The sequence below is a fragment of the Plectropomus leopardus genome, chromosome 19 (assembly GCF_026936395.1).
Source record: "Plectropomus leopardus strain MGB_pleo_1.0 chromosome 19, ASM2693639v1, whole genome shotgun sequence".
In the NCBI taxonomy this organism is placed as follows: Eukaryota; Metazoa; Chordata; class Actinopteri; order Perciformes; family Serranidae; genus Plectropomus; species Plectropomus leopardus.
In genome coordinates, this window is record NC_142194.1 from 27,020,843 (window position 1) to 27,039,906 (window position 19,064).

The 19,064-nt window shown below is 39.1% G+C and overlaps 1 protein-coding gene across 2 annotated transcripts in view; it reads right to left on the reverse strand.

The window, feature by feature from the left end:
* The window catches only part of ca10a (carbonic anhydrase 10 (inactive)a), a 360,009-nt gene that overhangs the window by 247,742 nt on the left and 93,203 nt on the right, over window positions 1-19,064 (reverse strand). For both annotated transcript variants that reach the window (XM_088070320.1, XM_042508113.2), the window contains exon 3: window positions 6,298-6,372. In XM_088070320.1, coding sequence (XP_087926446.1) covers window positions 6,298-6,372 — 75 coding nt within the window. The remainder of the gene's footprint in view (window positions 1-6,297; window positions 6,373-19,064) is intronic.

Consider the following 19,064-nt stretch of genomic DNA (forward strand, 5'->3'; position numbering starts at 1 on the left):
TGGGTGTGAAAAAACATTCAGACTACATGTAAGGGACAAATGGAGACATAAAACAAGGTAAAAACACATAGTATGCAGAATTAAAATGATATAAGACTGGGTTATAATAGAAAAATATGAAAATGAATGAAAGTATAAGAAAAGTAGACATATAAAAGAGCATATGAAAGGGTATAAAAATCACATCACCCAGCACATTTCATTATCAACAGCCTCCCTGCCTGGTGAACTCTTACAGAAATACAGTGAGTTCTATTTTTCTCCATTATACATACTGCTATCTGCAGTAATGCAACATTCAGAAATGTGACGATATCATTTCTATAAGAAAAGCACACAGCCCGAGGCACTCACAGGCCTTCCGATTTTAAACCAGTCTTTCTTTCGCCCCGGCCTTTCTCCATCACCTGACGCAGCTGCCACACATTCGAAAACAACGAATACAGACAAAAACTGTGTTTTATACGAGTTTTAGTTTTGTGCATCTGACAGTAGTCTACTTGCTGGCAAAATCAACCTTGAGATGCTGAGTGTAAGTTTTATGTTATAAATGTACAGTATGGTTAAGAACGGGGATCGTTGATTTTTGTTGATATTGATACCATTATCGAGACTCCTTAACAATCAAGCACTTCACTCTATGATTTGGTGGAAAGACGAGGCAAAAGTACATTTTTAACAGACCTGGATTTACTGTCACTTTCAGACATGCTTTTAGTGATCTGGAGATAAATTATAGTATTTTACTTTAAACGTTTACTTTAAAAAGTCTTGGCGTCAGTAGTGTTAGTCTTTACTTTGTTTCTTGTTGACAGAGTATTAAAGAGTGTTAAAATTTACCTTGACATGTTTCGACTGCTCTCATCCTGCAGTGTTCCTCAGAAGAGTCACATGATGTTGCTGTGATGTGTGTTATCAGCTGTTTAGGAGCAGGCGTGGACCTGTCCAATCCACAATGTGGTTCTCTCTTCTGCAGTGATCTGTTATGGCTGATTTTAGGTTTTCCTGTGTGCCTTTTTCCTCTTTTGCTCTTGTGTGTCTTCCTGATGTTCACGTGAGTCTTCTGAGGAAGACTGCAGTATGATAGCAGTCGAAACATGTCAAGGTAAAATTTAACACTCTTTAATACTTGTCTGTCAACAAGAAACAAAGTAAAGACTTGATTCAGTGAAAACATAATGCATTTGTTTGGATTGTCAGTAGCATTAATAATGTATCATAAGATGATTAAAGCTCATGACAGGACCTTAAAAAGATTGTAATTCCATCTCCACTTTCCTTTTTTTATTGTTGGGAAACATATTTCTCATCCAAACAACTGTATTATTCAATTTTCCCACCAAAAATAAATTTTCTTTTTCTTGATGTTACATCTGAAGATATGTTTTGTTTGCCTCTGCCTAATAGTCATTTCACTGAGCCGATGTTGAACACATCACAAAGAAACCTCATGCAACCTCGTTTATTTAGCTAACTAGCTATTATCCTGCCAATTTTATCTCAGATTTCAGCATCAGATTACTATTTTTAACTGAAGGGACTTGCTACAAAGTTTGGGTGTGCTTACCACTGCTGCTGTTAGTGGATGATCGTGAAGACTGAGCCGACTGTGCAGCAGCACCCGCAGCAGCTGACGGAGTTTAACAAGCTCTTTTAAACATGAAGACAGTCAAAGATGTTGCATTTAGGTTTAATTTGATGGACAATCAATGTATGATTGGATTGAAATGGCATGACTTGACTCGAGATGGCATGTTTTATTATAGGACCCACGAGACTCGACAGTAGTATCGATAAGCTCAAACGTTATAGATTTTCATATTTTGAAAAAGCTAAACCAGGACCTCAATAGAACGGGGTTTCGATCCCCATCCCTTAATATAAAAAAATTAAACCAAACCTAAATTGTAAGACAACACTTACAATATCCAAAATTGAAAACAATATCTAGACTTGTTTTATATATATCAATATAATATTGATCTACTGCTCAGCCCTACTCAAAAAAAACAATACTTATCCTCAGTTTTGTCACAATAAATAACTCCGGAGCAACACAAAAGCATCTGATTAACTGACATGAATGCAGGCTGCTTTTTCATTCTATTTTTGGTCCTTTGACATTATAATAGGTTTTAATAGACTTTTACAACACAGCAGGTACTCCAGTTGTAAGTTGCACTGCAATGTTAATTAAAGTTCAGCTGAATTATAAAATCATACACCAGACACAAACTAATGAGTGCATAAATTAAATCACACATATCCTGCGTGCTACCATTAATTACAGCAAAATGAACAAACTAATATACAATTCTGAAAGCCAGTGCAGGAATAAATGCTTCAGACAGACATGTTTGCACTATAGAAAGCAGCACAACAGCGAGTGAAACTGATAACATGACCAAAGAGGGAGAGGAGGTGAGGGGGAAACCGGCGCGGCACTTAAGAGTTATATCTGACCTTTACCGAATTTAAAGCTAATTGAGAGAGCTCAGAAGGGATAAGCAATATTCCAAAGGTCAGCCGCAGTGACACAAGCCTGGGAATGTGATCACATTTGCTTTGCTAACCTTGGGGTGCAAATGTCTTAAGATGCAGTTTTTGACCTCCGCTGAGACACGTTACGGGAAAGAGAAATGGGCCATTAGGAGGTGAACACGAGTGGAGAGGGCTCAGAGCTCTGAATAGCGCTACAGTACTGGAGCTGAGTGGAGCCTTACACTCACGTTATTGCCTTTTTTCCCAGTGAGGGAGAGGTATCATTTCAATTTCTATATTATTATTTTGGCTGCCAATCAAATACATGCAACTTTTGTTAAGAAGCCCAAAAACTGTCAGATATTCATAAACTGGATCCGACAGCACTTATAATTTTATATGAAACAGCTGAAGTGTAGATGAAGAAAAATTAGATGATAGTCATTGTAGCGGATTGCTGCTCTAGGGGAGTATATTATTACTATGAAAGGAGTAAGCGTTGTAATAACTTTTCCAATGGCCCGCCCCTGTGTGCATATCACATGCGACTGAAACTCCTAAAATCTATTTTCAATGAAATCTTTTATAGTTTTTCACTGTCCACGTACACTGAGCACAATAAGAGTGGGTTCCATCAACATTATTTCTCTCTGCGTCATTAAATTGGGCTTCATTTGCAGTGAAAAACCTTCCTTTCTCTTTTATGTCCCGGCTATGAAATCCTGCCAACTGCAGAACAAGGTAACTAGGGTTGGGAATACTCTGTGCAGCCACAGGAGGATCATGAATAGTGTTTAACTGCTCCAGCTGTTGTACGGCGGTTAGTAAAGCAAGTGCGCCGTGGAGGACTGCTAGAAGAGATAGCGGAGATATAAACGGGAGCAGCAAACCGCCGGGTGCTCGGTGCCAGAGGGAAGGACAAACAGGCACTTATTTATGAATGCCCGGACATGCTGGGGAAGCCTTCGTATTTGCTTTTGGAAACAGATGCCTCTATTCGCTGTGTACACACCACAATACCACATAACCTCACTGTGCTACACTGCATCCATGCTTTCATTCCCCAAGGCCCTGTCCCAAAGTCAGCCTGCACCGCAGTCTGCCAACTGTAATCTGCAGCCTAAATTCAACAATTAAAGATTTACAGAAACATTCATGTCAAAAGAGAATCAGCGCCTCACGATTCCATGACAATTATCATGTCAACAATTCAATATGATTCCATTCCACGAAGCACCACGATGCATTGCTTCCTCTGTTTTCTATATTATTGCACATGGCTACTTTTTATTAATTTACTCAAATACAAGTGGTCAGACAAATATGATCCCCCCTTTTTTTAATTTTAAGATTTCTTTAGAAATCAAATTGAAATATTCCATCTCCAAAAACAAAACTAATGCTTCTGCAGTCTAGCTGTTCCCTATTCTAGCAACTGTCTTCTGCGATAAGAATGAAAACTGAATTTTCTCAGTGTGGCAAACATCACAAACATGACTTGAGTCTAAACACAGCAAGCGACAGGATGATGTACAACAGTGAACTCTTAAATGGCATCAAACCTTTAAGTAGTAGTATGTTTTTTCATAAAAGAAAATATTTGAATGTTAACATATATGTTTAAACATTAAATTAATGGTTGCTACCAGGAAGTTTTTTTGAACTGTAGCACTTTCTTGTCCGGCCACAAAATCAATGAACAATGCTACGTGGCTACAATCGATTATGTGCTGTCACTGCTTTGATGCAGAATCACCCACATCTGCATGAGTGAGACCTGCACAAGATGTGAGACTTTTATACTGTTTTGCTGTTGTTAACTTTGGTCTACTATGACCACACTTGATCTTTTCTGGATTCTTCGTTCACCATAGAGGTATCAGAGAACTGGAATTACAGCCTCGTGGTTATATGTCTCTGTGAACTAGTCAAGTTGCAATAAAGTAAACATTTCCTTTTGGATATAAAATATCCATTGGCCAATGGCCAAAAACATGTTTCATAAGGTCGCAGTCACATCAACCTTTGACCTTTGACTATCAAGTTCATTCTTGAGTCCAAGTGAACTTTTGTGCCAAATTTGAGAAAATTAATTGTTAAGACATCCCATTCACAAGAATGGGACAAACAAAACATGATGCCTCCAGCCACGGCTGTCGCTGATGCAGAGGCATAAAGAGTTTTTTTTTTATGAATTTAAGCCTTCGAAGCCTCTCGAGTTCAACATGTTGGCTGTCACCATCTTGATTTTTTTTAGCCAAAAGTGACCATATCTAAAGGAGTGTGTAGCTGTGCACGAGCGAGGGCTGGACCAGGCCCCTAGAACATACACCAATCTTTGAAAACAATTTTGGTAGTTGCCAGACTATGTTCTTACACTGTCTGTTGACGCCCTGCTTCCCAACAAGACCATTTCCCATTGAATTACATGGCAAAAGAGTCATATCCCCTGTAAAATGACTTGTTTCACTATCAAGATTTGATCCATTTGATCCGATATCACTTTGTAAGTCTAGAAGAGCCAAAACATTAAATAATTTTATCCCCATTCAAGTAAGTGGGGGCTTAACTGGAATTTAGCCCTTCCGCCTGCAGAATTTAGCTGCTCGGCCACCCGAAGTCTCGAGAGTGCTAGCTCTATGGGATGCCCATTGCAAAAGGGGTACTGATAATACCCAGATCATCTGGATAACATTAAACGCAGCATGACTGCAGTGATGCTTTGCAGGTAGCCTGTCACTCAAAGCGGCTCCACACTCAATTATACATGACTTTCAGCTTTATTAAACTGGAATCTGCTACAGAAACAAAATACTGTTTTTTGACCAGGATGTTAACATGTTCCTTTCTGCTGTAAAGTTGAGATGGGGTTCTATGGGGATTGACTTGCATCCAGAGCCAGCCTCAAGTGGCCACTCTAGGAACTGCACTTTTTGGCACCTCAGCATTGGCTTCACTTTTCAACCCAAAAGCTTTCTGCTTAGTTCTGGACCACAGAGTGGAATTACACTAAGGATTCACAACTTAACCTCACAGTTCTTCTCTGTGGTGATTGGCAACCTAGTGGAAAATCAGGGCAACATTTGCCACCAATTTTCACACAGCTACTAAGAAAAGTTCACTGAAAGCAATAGCTTGCGCAAGTTTGGTACAAATTTGCCTCTTCAGCACTGGTGAGACTGGGGTTTAAGTTGCGATTTAATGGCGTCAATGACACCTTCCGTTAGTTGAGAATATTAGAATCCACCACGCTAAACCCCTTCACCTCCTTTATCACTGGATACTTCGGAAACAAAGTCACCTTTAACCTCAAAGTTAAGTTAACCTTGATTCCTCTAGAAAGGAGTTCTGGCTAAATGTCCTCTGTTTGAATTTTCCTAATTGTTCCATCCCTACGCACACGTTTGGTCCTCAGAAGTATCGACATTACCCCACGTCGACACACTCATACATGCAGCCACCTGCAGGCTTTATCAAAAGCACCTCAGCTCAGCAGAAAAACACAATCTCGGAAAAATAATTGGCCTGACACGCAGATACACAACAAGATGGAAAAGGTGGAAGGAACAGTGAGCTGCCGTCAATCAATCAGTGAAAAAGCGTCATCTGTGTGGTAAGGGCGAAGAAGGGGTCTTGTCAGAATGAGAAAATAAAACCACCGCCGATGGCAAGGTGGCCCGATGTTATCTTAAATATGTAATAAGCTCTGACTTCAAGATCAAGCACACAATGTGGTTAAAGTGGATGGAGGGGAAAATCAGTATTCTGTGGGAAAGTACCACGCATCAAAGTGCTGCATACTGTTTTGAGGCTTACCTGGAACAAAGCTCCCCTGCACCACCTCCTTGTACGCCCACCATCCTTCGTGAATTTTCGGCGGATTCGGTTGCGCTGTGAGGTGAGGAAAAGAAACACAGGGACATCAATCACTCAGATGTGAAATTCAGACAAGAAAGCAAAGACACGGTCCTGCCGTGTTCAGATGGTTTTTTTTGGGTTTTTTTTACCACCCTCATCATTTCCAGAAGTCCCGCTAACCTTCTCAACAAGAGGCCTCAGCAAAGACAGTCTTCGGAGATGGCCTCGAAGCAAACAGGCTTCAAATTGGAACTCAACCTAGCATTCGGGTCCAACTACCCCCACACACACACACACACACACACGCACGCTCACAAGCTCACAACTCCCCCGTGATGCGATGACTCCCTCTGCATTAGTATGGAAATGCATTCTGTCATGTTGTGTGAGCAGTGGGAGGAAGCCCCACATTAGAGCAGGGTGGTACAGTATAATTGAGGTGACTAAGTAAAGGTCCCAGTTCAGAGAAAGACTTGTGACCGAGAATTACCCACCGAGCCTTTGGGATATTGCTTTTTACACCTCGCCTTTTTTTTCTTTCCTGTTCATTCACCGAACGCGCAAAGTGGGGCTTAATCGAGGGTCTGGAGGTTGCCCTGCTTGCTTGTCTTTAATGGAAGCCGAGGTGGCCGAGCAACCTTCCTCCCTCTCCTATCCCCTCCACACAGCCTTGCTACAGTAACACTGGGGAGCAGGTTCAATTTAAGAGGGGTGGGCCTGCTGGACACGGTCCAGAAAAGGCTATTTTCTCGGAGGGAGATCTTTGCAGCCAGCAGTTTAAGAAGCAGCAGCCCCTTGGCCTCCAGAGAAAAAAGAGCGGATCCTGTTTGCGGACTTGTTTCTCAAAATGATGAATCACTTTTCCTTTTTGATGGTAAATGAACTTGAAGTAAACAACACTTTTGATTGGAGAGGATCTAAATCAAAGCATTGGCTAACGTAGCAACGGCAGGACCTTTCTATTTTGGATAAACAGAATATGAATGATAACATGTTAAAATTGCTATGTTTAAGTATTTTTTGGGAGAATCTGTACTTTAGATTTTAGTCACTTACTACAAAAAGGGTAAGGAAGGGAGAAGGAAAAGAAGGAACAGATGGACTAATGAGAGAATGGGAAAAAAGAAAAAAATGGATTTTGCTTTTTAACCCTGGCTTGTTTTTTAAAAAAAAAAAAACACTGGAGGAAGGCACTGAGTAAAGCATGAAGAAATTATCCAAAAATAAGCAAGAAATTAGTACAAAGTACAAGAATATTACCAGAAAAATATGGATAAAAGACAAAACTAACAAAAAAGAAATGTAAAAAATAAAAATATGTAATTATGATAATTATAAAGTTTTTCCCTAGCTTTTTTTCCCCAGACATTTTCCCTAGCTTTTATAAATTTATTTTTTGCAATACTTGGAGCATTTCTTACCATTGCTCATTGCCTTTTTCCCCCATATTTTGAAATAAATCACACTAATTTACTGACGATTCAAAGGGGTTAAATCCTTGAAATGAAAAAAAGGACCCTGTATGAAGTGCGCTAGGCTTCATTTTTAAGGTTGTGTATGTTACGAAAAAGTAACATTATATTTCTCAGAATGATGACTGCTTGCATTTACTACTCCTTACCAGCATTTACTTGTATTTTTACTTTCAATACTTAAGAATATTTAATATCATCACATTACTTTTAACACTTAAGTACAGTAAGTTTCAGATACTCTCAGACTTTTATACAAGCAATACGCTGGTGTTTCACCATCTGTCTCTGCACTTCCACCACTGCTTCATCTGAACGAAAGAAATCCAAAATTTGAACACGAAAACATTTTTCTTCTTGATTTTCAATATTTGTGTGACTTTAGATTTTCTCATGGTCACAGTCAGGGTCAAGCTGAAGAGGAGCACATTAAAATATTTAGCAAACCTCTGAAGGAAAAGATGTTATGAGAGTATAAACATGAGGGCATTTTCTGTGCTGCAATGTTTTTTGGTGTGATTTTCACTTTTGATTTTCTAAAAAATAAACAACCACCACATAATAACTTCAAATTTGCCATGGACATAGTCAGGGTCATTCTGAAAAGGAGTAAGTAGAAATTTTTTAACAAACCTCTGAAGGAAAAGATTTATCCGAGTATAAACATGAGGGCATTTTCTTTGTTGCTGTATATTTTGAGGTGATTTCCACTTTTTATCTTCTAAAATTAAAAAAAAAAAAGCACTGTATAATAACTTCAGATTTGCCATGGTCATAGTCAGGGTCATTCTGGGGAGGAGTAAATTACAAATTTTAGCAAAGCTCTGAAGGAATTTATGTTATGAGTACCATAAAATTATTTCAAATTTGCCATGGTCACAGTCAGGGTCATTCTGAAATGGGGTTAATAAAATTAAAAACATAGCAAATCTCTAAAGGAACAGATGTAATGAGAGTTTTAACATAAAGACATTTTCTGTATTGCATTATATTTTAAGATGATTTTCAATTTTAATTTTCTACAAAAAAAATGGAGGAGAAAAATTGCCTTCAAATTCCTTCAAATTTGACACGATAGTCAAGGACAATCTGAAGAGGACATGTTTGACAATTTAAGCAAACCTCTCAAGGAAAGAAAATTATGACAGTTTAAGTAAATATCCTTGTGCTCATTTTTTAGTAGTGTAGTAGTGATAGCAGATTTCTCCACAATGAGATCAGTATGATGATGAATCAAATGGCTATGCATGTTGGGTGTGTTGCCTGTATATCTTAATTTCATGAGAAAGTTCTTGCTTCTTTATCATTTTCATTTGTCCTATCAGTGTTGTAAAAGCCAAAGACAGCCCAAGGAAAACAATTAGATTTGATGGAAGAATATGGAGAAATTTATTTTCATATTTTTTGGGATATATCATAGGTTTTCATTTCATCTTCACTCAAATTTTCATTTACTTTAGCCTCATTGGATTAGTGCCACCACTGAGAGTCATGGAGTAGTGACTGGTAAGTCAAATTGGAATCTGTTTGGAGCGCCTGCATGCTTTACATACTCAGCATACATACTTTAGTTTATATATTTAAATATTTATATACTGTGCTAATTGCTTACTCTTATTGTATTTCTATTTTTAATTTTTGTATACATGTCCTGGTGTGTATTTCTATTTTATAGTAATTCTCTTATCTACTCATCAGAAGAACTGGGACAAACCACAATTTCCTCACAGGGATCAATAAAGTATTTATCATTGTGATTCTGATAAAAGTGTGAGAATTGGCAGCCCTGACTCACATGCACAGAGTCACATAGAGCTGAGAATTACATGCACAGCTCATAGTCTTTGTTTACTGCTGTGCATGTGCGCATAGTATTTCGAGCCCTGTAGCTTGATTGTTTTCACGACTGAAGTTGCTTCATATCTGTGGTGGAGCTCTTTCTATTGTAATCTGTTGAACACTGTAGCAGCAAATTAAACACAGAATGACAACACACTTAAGATGCTTATTTTACTTTACCTGTACAGTAAATACATATAGCTAACCTTACTGCTGTGATGGCGGTGTACCACTTTGTTAACCACAGAGCATTTTCATTGTATTTTATGAGATAAGCTCAGCAGAAAGAAAAAATAATGAGCTGTCAGAGAGAACAATAAAATGCAGCGTAATTTGGGTGTTTGTGTGTAAGTGTGTAGGGGTGGTAGTGTGTGTAGGAGAGAGCCCTTGGGATTGTAGCTACAGTAAGTAATAATATAAAGGAGATTTTGAGGCCTGTGGACATGATCCTCTTACAAGCTACTGACAACAATACAGAAACAGTTCTCTCCCTCTCACACTGCACATGTGCACTGTAACAGAGCCTATAATAACACAGCTGCTGCCCCTGACAAAAAAAAGAGAATAAAACACCCTTTTTGGATTGATATGCCCACTCTCCCTGTTATTTCAGTCTAATTAGAGTGAATGTGAAACAATTTTATCACTATCAGTTTTAGACAAATTACAGCTGAGATACTAAAATGATGAATTCTGTGAGGTAAATTGAACCTTTCATGATCCCCGTGGGAAAACTGAGCTGTTGCAGCAGCCGAATAGCAGCTCTAATTACAACAAAATATATTAAGAGGGCTATGGAATTGAAATATGGCAAAATACATGAATTACCCATTTAAGGGAGATGTGGCAAATGAGAAAGAAAATGAATGTAATTTACTGTATGACAAATGGAAATAAACAGAACAGGATGTCTTTTTAATAGAACTGTCATTCTGGCTAGATGTCAGGCTAAAACTAAGGAGTCTAGTATGTGCCCGTAATGAGTGTGACTTTTTTTTAAATGAATAATAAAAAATTTAATTCAAAATGAATAATATATAAATCTTTTAAAAAGCTATTAAGATTTGATAAATTATGTTAGTATCTCAATGATGCAAATGATCATTTCAAATATTAAAAAATAAATTGCTACTTCATGTTATTAATTAATATGACCAATTATTTTTTCATTTTCAGTTGGTGATTTCTCTTTTAATTACAAATTAATAATTAAGCATTAACAGAAAAGGCTTATGAATGTTTCTGTCACTCATTTATATGTATCTGCTGTGTATTTTCCAACTCACCACACAGTTTTAATTACTGAAAGAAGTATTTCACCGCTGGAAATGGTCTTTTCATAAAACTGGGCTGTCTATGCAGAAGAGAGACGTAAAAACGTTTAAAATTAGCCCTACATGACCAGAGAAAACAGAGAAAAGGGACTGTGGCATGTGCTTATGCTAAAGAGGTTAAAAACCTACAACTACCAGAATGCACTGAGCCACACAGGACCAATAAAGGCTGCTGGTGGTTAACAGAATAAAAGTTAACTGTCTGAGAACAATATAGCAGTGGACTGGTAACAAACAATCTTGTGTTACAGTAAAACAGCTAACTAAAAGTAAATGCCCATCCTGTTCACAAACTTTCATATTAAAGCTAAATGGTGCACTAAAGTGAGTTTATAAAGAGATTTTGGGTACAAAGTAGCCATTACAGGAACAGAATCTTGGCCACTTTTCTGTCTGATCTCATGTTTTCAGCCTCTGTTTTACACAAAACAGTAGGGCGCCCACTTCCTGTTGTCAAACTGTTGTATTACAGCTAAACAGTACACTAAATTTTGACTACATTTCAAGTAAAAACTACATATTCCCGTGACAAAAGACTGTCTGATTTTACTGTTTGATCTGAGTTTGGTCTGAGAGAGTGGATTGAGGAAAAAGATATAGCACCATGACTTGTCTTTTCAACCTCCTTGATGAAAATCGGGATGCAGCTACCGTGATGTCAAAACAAGCAAATGGTGGGATATGCGGCATATGGTTATATTTAGGCAACAAAGGCACATGACAACCAACACTGAAACACCAACAAACACACATCCCTGCATGGAAACAAAGTCACAGATGGTTAGGTTTAGGGGAAAGAGGTACGCTGTGTAGAAAAAAGAGGTACAGAAAAAAAACCCATTACATTCAGACCTGAAGCCAACATCGGACTCTTCCATGAAAGTCCAGGGTTTGTTAGACCCAAAATAATTACTCTAACACCCAGGGCAGTACCAGGAGCACTAATTGTTATGTTGTTAGCAGGAGTAATGTGTGGCATCTGAGCATAAGAGTTGAGTACATGAATCATTTAAATGCATATAAAATGACTCAGTTCATATGCATGTATTTCCATGATTTCAGTTCAATATTAATTTAACTGAACATGAAAGTCTAGTTATTGTGATGGCACACTGTGGACTCCATATCATCATCAGTGGTAGCAACTGGTAGCCAATAGACGAGACATTATTACTTCCCGTGGCTCATCAGAAGAGAGCAAGAGAGAAAGAAGCACAAAGCAGCATAACAAGCACTGTCCCATTTCTCACAAAGTCTGGCTGCGGCCCAAAACACACTTCCTGACATCAGCAGAAAGGAAATGCCTCCAATCTATAAAGGGAAATGCAGACGAGACGCTACAGGAGGTGGGATATGGGAGTGTGGGGGGTTGATGGATCACCATTTTCCATTTTATTGGGTCCCAGAGCTGTTTAGATAGACAGTACAGCCAGAGCACAATAGAGCTATGACGTTTAAATTATCAATTAAGTCCTGTGTGAGGTAGAAGATGAGAGGATGCTGCATACCCATCCCATACTGATAAGGGATTGAAGTACTTTCAAATGGTTTTCTTTGTTTGTTTATCTGACATTTCCCTGGAATAGAAGATATTAAAAACTGACTGAAATATGCATTATCTAAACAACAACTACAAGCCCCTTAAAGGGTAAGTTTGGTGTTTTTCCATATGGACTATTTCAACATGTTTTTGTGTCTAAGGGACTAACATGAACAACAGTTTTTGAATGTGGTACTGTGTTGAGCGAGAGGGCTGCAGCCAGCAGCCACAAAACAGGCTGCAATGTAACCACTATGGGCATGCTCACACCATCATTTAACATCCATTAAAAGTGCTTGTTTTTGTCACTGACAGGATCAGAATGTCATTCTAAGTTTCTCTACGATCTCTACAGAGATATTTTTTAAGAATAAGATTCTTTTTGTTAAACCAGAAACTATCACCAAACCTACCAGACTCTATTTAAATGAGCAGTAATTTCAGCATGTATAGACAGGATAGTTTTACGTTTAACTGGGCGATTTAAGGGTTTATTTCAGATTCGGTGATTGTTGGAACGATGGCAATATGTATCAAGATGGTTTTTGTGAGTTTTATCTTGTGTCTCTCACCTTTGAATGATGTGTGTTTTACAGTGATGAAATTACAGTTTTTTTGGCAGTCACAATTTCAGAGCTGTTTCTCTATAAACAAAAAGGATTTTACTCTTAAAAAATGTAAAACTGGATCGACATCACTTTTCTTGTGCTGCGCTCTGACACCTTTCACAAGTATTTAAACCCTTGAACCTTAAGCATATTAGTTTGATTTCTTTCAAAAAGATGGGGACAAAGGCAATAAGGAATTTGGCAAGAAATGTCCCACAAATTGAAATGAAGAGAAGAGAAGAGAGGGAAGAAGATCAGGAAACTATGTTTATAATTGTCGCTAGGGCTGCAGCTATCGAATATTTTAGTAATCGAGTATTCTACTGAAAATTCCATCGATTAATCGAGTAATCGGATGAAACATATTTCTGTTTAGTTAAAGAGCAATTATAAATATACATGAGACAATAAGACATTTCACCGAACAATGAACCATTGGTTTCCTTTTTTAACTACCCAGTTAGCTTTATACTGTTTTTATTTTCCACCCTCATCACTCTGCAGCGCTGTGTTTGTACAGATTAAATAAAGCCTGTATGAAAGGTGCGTTAGCCACGCATCCACAGTGGTCATAATTAATAGAAACCTAGCCCTCCGCAGGGCTAACGTTATGTTAGCAAAGTACAGTAACGTTAATCACATTAATTAGCGCTACGTTAACGTCATTTTGCCTCGTCTCGGGTGACGGTCCTCCGCTCTCGGAGTAAACAGGGGGCCTTCGGTGGAGATGCTGCAGCATTGAATATGTACTGTTGTGGTATGCAAACGCTGTCTTACAGTGAATACATGCAGCAGTGTTCGCCTTGGTGTCCAGCTTGAAATGCTCCCACACTTTTAACATTTTCTGCCTTTTCTTTGTGCCTTTCTCTTCGCTTTCATCGCCTTCTTCGTCGTTACCTCTTCATCCGTGGTTAAAACCAAACATATCCGCCGCCTCTTTCTTCTTCCTTTACGTGCGTGACGTCAGCGCGTTGTGCCGCATTAAAAGTAGTCCGGGCGAAATACCATGCCTTGAGCTGGCAAAATTAAACGATTCCTCGAGGCAGAGAAAATTCCTCGATCATTTTTTGTAATCGAGTTACTCGAATTATTCGAGGAATCGTTTCAGCCCTAATTGTCGCTATTCATTCATTCATCGTCCGTAACTGCTTGTCCTCACAAGGGTTGCGGAGGGGGCTGGAGCCAATCCCAGCTGTCATGGGGCGGAAGGTGGGGTACACCCTGGACAGGTCGCCAGACTATCGCAGACACATATAGACAGACAACCTTTCACACTCACGGTCACACCTAAGGGCAATTTAGAATCAGGGCAACCTGAGCTGCATGTCTTTGGACTGTGGGAGGAAGTAGGAGACCCCGGAGAGAACCCACGCAGACGCAGGGAGAACATGCAAACCCCGCCCACAGACCAAACACTGTACTAACCCGGGATCGAACCAGGGACCCTCTTTTATTTGTATTTTTAAGCACTTTTTCATGTCATTGCCTTGTTTTTTTTTTATTTGTTTTTTGTTTTTTTTTTTACAAATTTTATACTGATTTGATCATTTTTGGGACATTTCTTGCTCAGTTGCTCATTGCCTTTTTCAAGTTTTTGGCAAAAATCAAGACAATTTGGTTTAAGGGTTAATAAAAAAGGTCTATCTCTATATACATCCTTTCTATAATGTTCTCAGACATTTAAAATAATAATCTGACTCTATCAGTGGCAAAAGAAGCACCTTTCATAGCTGTAAACTGATGGTGCCAACTTGCCCTGTGTGGTTAGATTTTAGCCTGTTTCATCATGGTCATCTGCAGCTTTGTCGCTCAATATTGGACCAAATTTCAAAATTGTTCTTCCCATTAGTCGCTTGACACAAAATACATGGAAAACAGGTTTCAGGTTGAAAAAATACCAAACTTTCCCTTTCAGTACCAGTCACAGTGAGTCACATGAAGGGTACACCACAGAGCCCAGAGGCAAGTCAATTTTGGATACTATGAAAGTGAATTAATTAGTCTTTGGCTGACTATCAATAACAATAATGCCAAGTCACTGCTTGTGCAGGAGAGACATTTCTCAAACACAAGAGCAGAGAAGCTTTTTACAGTTTGAATAGAGCTGTTGGCAATTAGCAAAGACACAACTGTTGAGGTTACTCGTTTCTGTACAGACTTCAGTGCTGCTGGGAGAAGGACAAAATGGATCTTTGTCATTGACTGACCAACTTTTATCTTTCTTCATGACACACCCCCAGCATTTTTACTTTGGAATTTCTTTTTAGCTTTCAGATTTTGTGAAAAAAATTTAAGAAACTAATTTATGTCTATCAGCGATGTGTAACTGACACAAACAACAATGGAGTTTGGATCATCATGCATCATGTGTTAGAAAGCAAAAGTTATTTTTATATTTTAGGATGCCACTTTTTGGTGTTTTGTGATGCTGGTTGGTCAACCAGATAACGTTAACATTTACACAAGAAACCGGGTTACTGCAAGACAGCAGGTTACGGAAAAATAAGACAGTACACCTTCACACACTGAAGTGACCCAGCAACTGTGATATTAAGATAAAATGGTTTCAATACTTGAGAGAAATGTGTTTTATAATCCACAAACACATCTACCACATACATATTTCCTACTTCAAGCTGATTAAATAACATTTACTTGTGAAAACCTCCCTGTGCCTAAACATGTGTGCTGGAATTCTGGATGTCCAAATGGCGCACCAGCAGTTTAATTCACAGAGTTTAATTGTCTTGAGTGACAGCGTCCCGCTGCTCTCATGCCAACACTTAAGACTTTTCCTGTGTGAAGTCTTTGTCATGCACATATTCTCTTGAAAGCTTCATTATAAACACAGTTGAGCATAAACCTGACGTACCAGATGGTTTGTTTCATGGAAGCATCGGAGAAGCAGTCATTGGAAACTGTTTGAAAAAAAGGGCAGGAACTTTTGAATGTACTTGGCAGGTGATTGGATGAACCATCTGTCTATCACCGCTGTTGCCCGGAGAAGAGCAAAAACATCTTTTCTATCAAGACCAGTTTTCAGTGCCGATTATTCTCTCAGTGAAGAAATACTTTGCAGATCTGATATAACTGATGCTATCGCAGCATGTATTCTAACAATGGAAATGCAAAAAAAAAAAAGTGTACCAAACTGAACTGAACCGACCTACACAGTGCCAGTGGCTGCCAGCAGGAGTGGTTGGGACATACGCATATTGTGGAGGATGGATTTTTGTCATGATCCCGCATATCTTGCATGACCATACAAGGTATGTTAAGCATATACATGGCTGAGAAATCCAACTGTGCTCATTGAGTGCACACTGCCTCTGGTAGTAACAATGGTACCGGGTCATTGGTTATGATCATCAGCCCTCTGTTCAATACAGTTATGTTCATTGAAATGCCTTAAGACATTTGTGTGAGCTCGTCCCCACAGGCGTTGGAAAGTGATCTAATCAACTGCTTAAATGTGAGGCTATTGACCTGCCCAAAGAACAACGGTGAAGGAAGAGAGTCAATGAGAAAAATCAATTATCTCCATTCTAAACTTAAATACCCTTGTTAAACCTGGGTTTATTGGTCAGCAGCTACAGTACAGTGATGCTTTGCTTGTTTGCCAACTCTGTACATGTCTGGACTCTAAATATAGCAGCTCACAGACAGGCCCGGCTCAGCAGATGACAATCTGCTCTTCTTGTCAATTCTTTCCAAACCACACATTCCGAGACTGTGGCTGGACCCAATGTAAATGTGTACTTTGTGTTTCTGTCAGCCTGTCACAATGTCAGCCCTCAAAAAGACTTATATGGCTGTCACTACTGTCAGCACTTTCTGTCAGCTAACCTTAATTAAATAGCGAATGAATAAAAAACTTTATACAACTGATAACGTCACTAGATTCAAGAAGGTCTGGGAATGAGCGGATTTGCACTGGAAACTGGTAAAAATGTCCTCACTGACAAAACTTGAAGTAAGTGTTGTCTCTAGTTGTACAGTTAGCAGAGGTGGAGTTTAGAAGTACTACTCAGGTATCATACTTAAAGCCTCTGGAAACTTGGCTCGAAATAGTAAGAATGCACATTATATTGACGTTGAGTATCTCATTAAGTATCTACACAAATCTGAGTGAAAAGAAATGTTCCCAACTCTTAGAAATCCAAGTTGAAAACAGCTCATTTTGAGGTTAACAGCATTTCTCCAGACTGTGTGGGTGTGGCAGATCACATTTTGATTGACACCTCCCTGGATCCCACGTTTGTCAGTTGTCTCTCGTCTCCACGACGACAGCCATGGAGCAAAGCAGGGTCGGAGCCCAGTGACTCTGGCTGCGTTCTTAAATCCAATCTTACGTTCTACACTAAAATGAGAGATCTGCTGATGGAATCCACAGAGTGTTCTGTTCCTCCATGAATAACTGAAAGGATCAGTTCATCACACGTTCACTCTGTTTGGTGCTTTGCTGCTCCCTTCACCCAGACAGGGTGCCCAGAGTGCGGTGCTCTGGATAACCTAACGCTACGTCACCTTGGATTGGAAATAATGACAGCTAGTGTGGTGGCTGCAATAGGAAAAAAAACCTGCTAATGTTTTCAACATCCATCACCATGCTTCTTGGAATGTTATCGTGAGAGAAGTTGCATAACATCACTCAATGGAAACACCAATGTCATCTCGCAATTGTGTTTTATCGACATTTTGAAAATATCTCTTAAGTTTTGGGCAAATCTGTAACAGAAACCCGCCTTCTGACAGCCCTATTTATATATCTTTCTGTCCTTTTACTTTTGATCATTTTCTTCTGTCTCACAGATTATTTCAGGTTCCTCTTTGTTTTTCTTCCTCTCTCAAGTATCATGTGTTTCTTTATTTCCTTTTTGTAGTAGATACACAAGTAATATCACTTTTTATATCGTTTTTTTATTTTCGTACCTTCCTTCTCTATTCCCTTTCTTCTTTCAATTTGTTTTCTGCCTTTCACTTCTACTGTCCTACTTTTTTCCTTTTGAACTTCCTTTTTCTTTCCATTTTATTCACCCTCTTGCATTACCTTCTCTCTTACCGTATGCCTTTACTCACTCATATTTTTCCTTATTATTCTTCTTGCATCCTTTCTTCTTATGTCCTTTCTAGCTTTCTCCTTTTCCTTCATCCCCTCTCCTTCCTTCCTTCCAACCCCCATTTTCTTGTGTCTGGCATCGCTTTCCTACCTTATTTGTTCATCCTTCCTTTCCTTGTTGAACTCGTCTGAAACCATGACAACTCCATTAACTCCAGTTAGGGGTTTTCGACAGACAGTGACAGCAAACTTTACTCTTCTAACTCCGTACTTTAATGCAGGACAAACACTGGTGGCACAACATTTTCCATATTGCTACTTCAGTACAGCGTACAAGCACTTTACAGTCACTCAATCAAATCAAGAGTCTGGTTTCTGCCACTTGACAAAAAAAAAACATACTTAAATGATTTTTAGAGAAGCCGCCGGACCAAATTTGAAGTACATGTGCTGTTGAGGCCGACCCAGAACTACTTGAGACACCCTCCATTCATCTCCCGCCCCCAAACAATACGGAGCTTTGCTACCGCGTTGTTTGGAAACCAGGAGGCTCCTCTAAAGCCGTATGACGGATCTGGTTGGCCACAGCCTCTTACTGACCTGAATCCTATTTAGCACAGCACCGGCCTATTTCATCCTCATACTCTGGAGTCTGGCAGCCGGCCCCAGCGCCAACCTCCCCATAAAGCCAAAAAAGAGAGCCTCTCTGTAAATAAACAGTTCATTTTCATATAATATCCAAACTCCTTCATTAATATTCATTGAAGGGCACAAGCAATCCTGAAGCCCAACCATGCAGAAAGAGAGAGGGAGGGAAGGAGGGAGGGGAGTGACAGGGAGCAGGACAGGTACAGGACAGGCTCAGATAGAGAG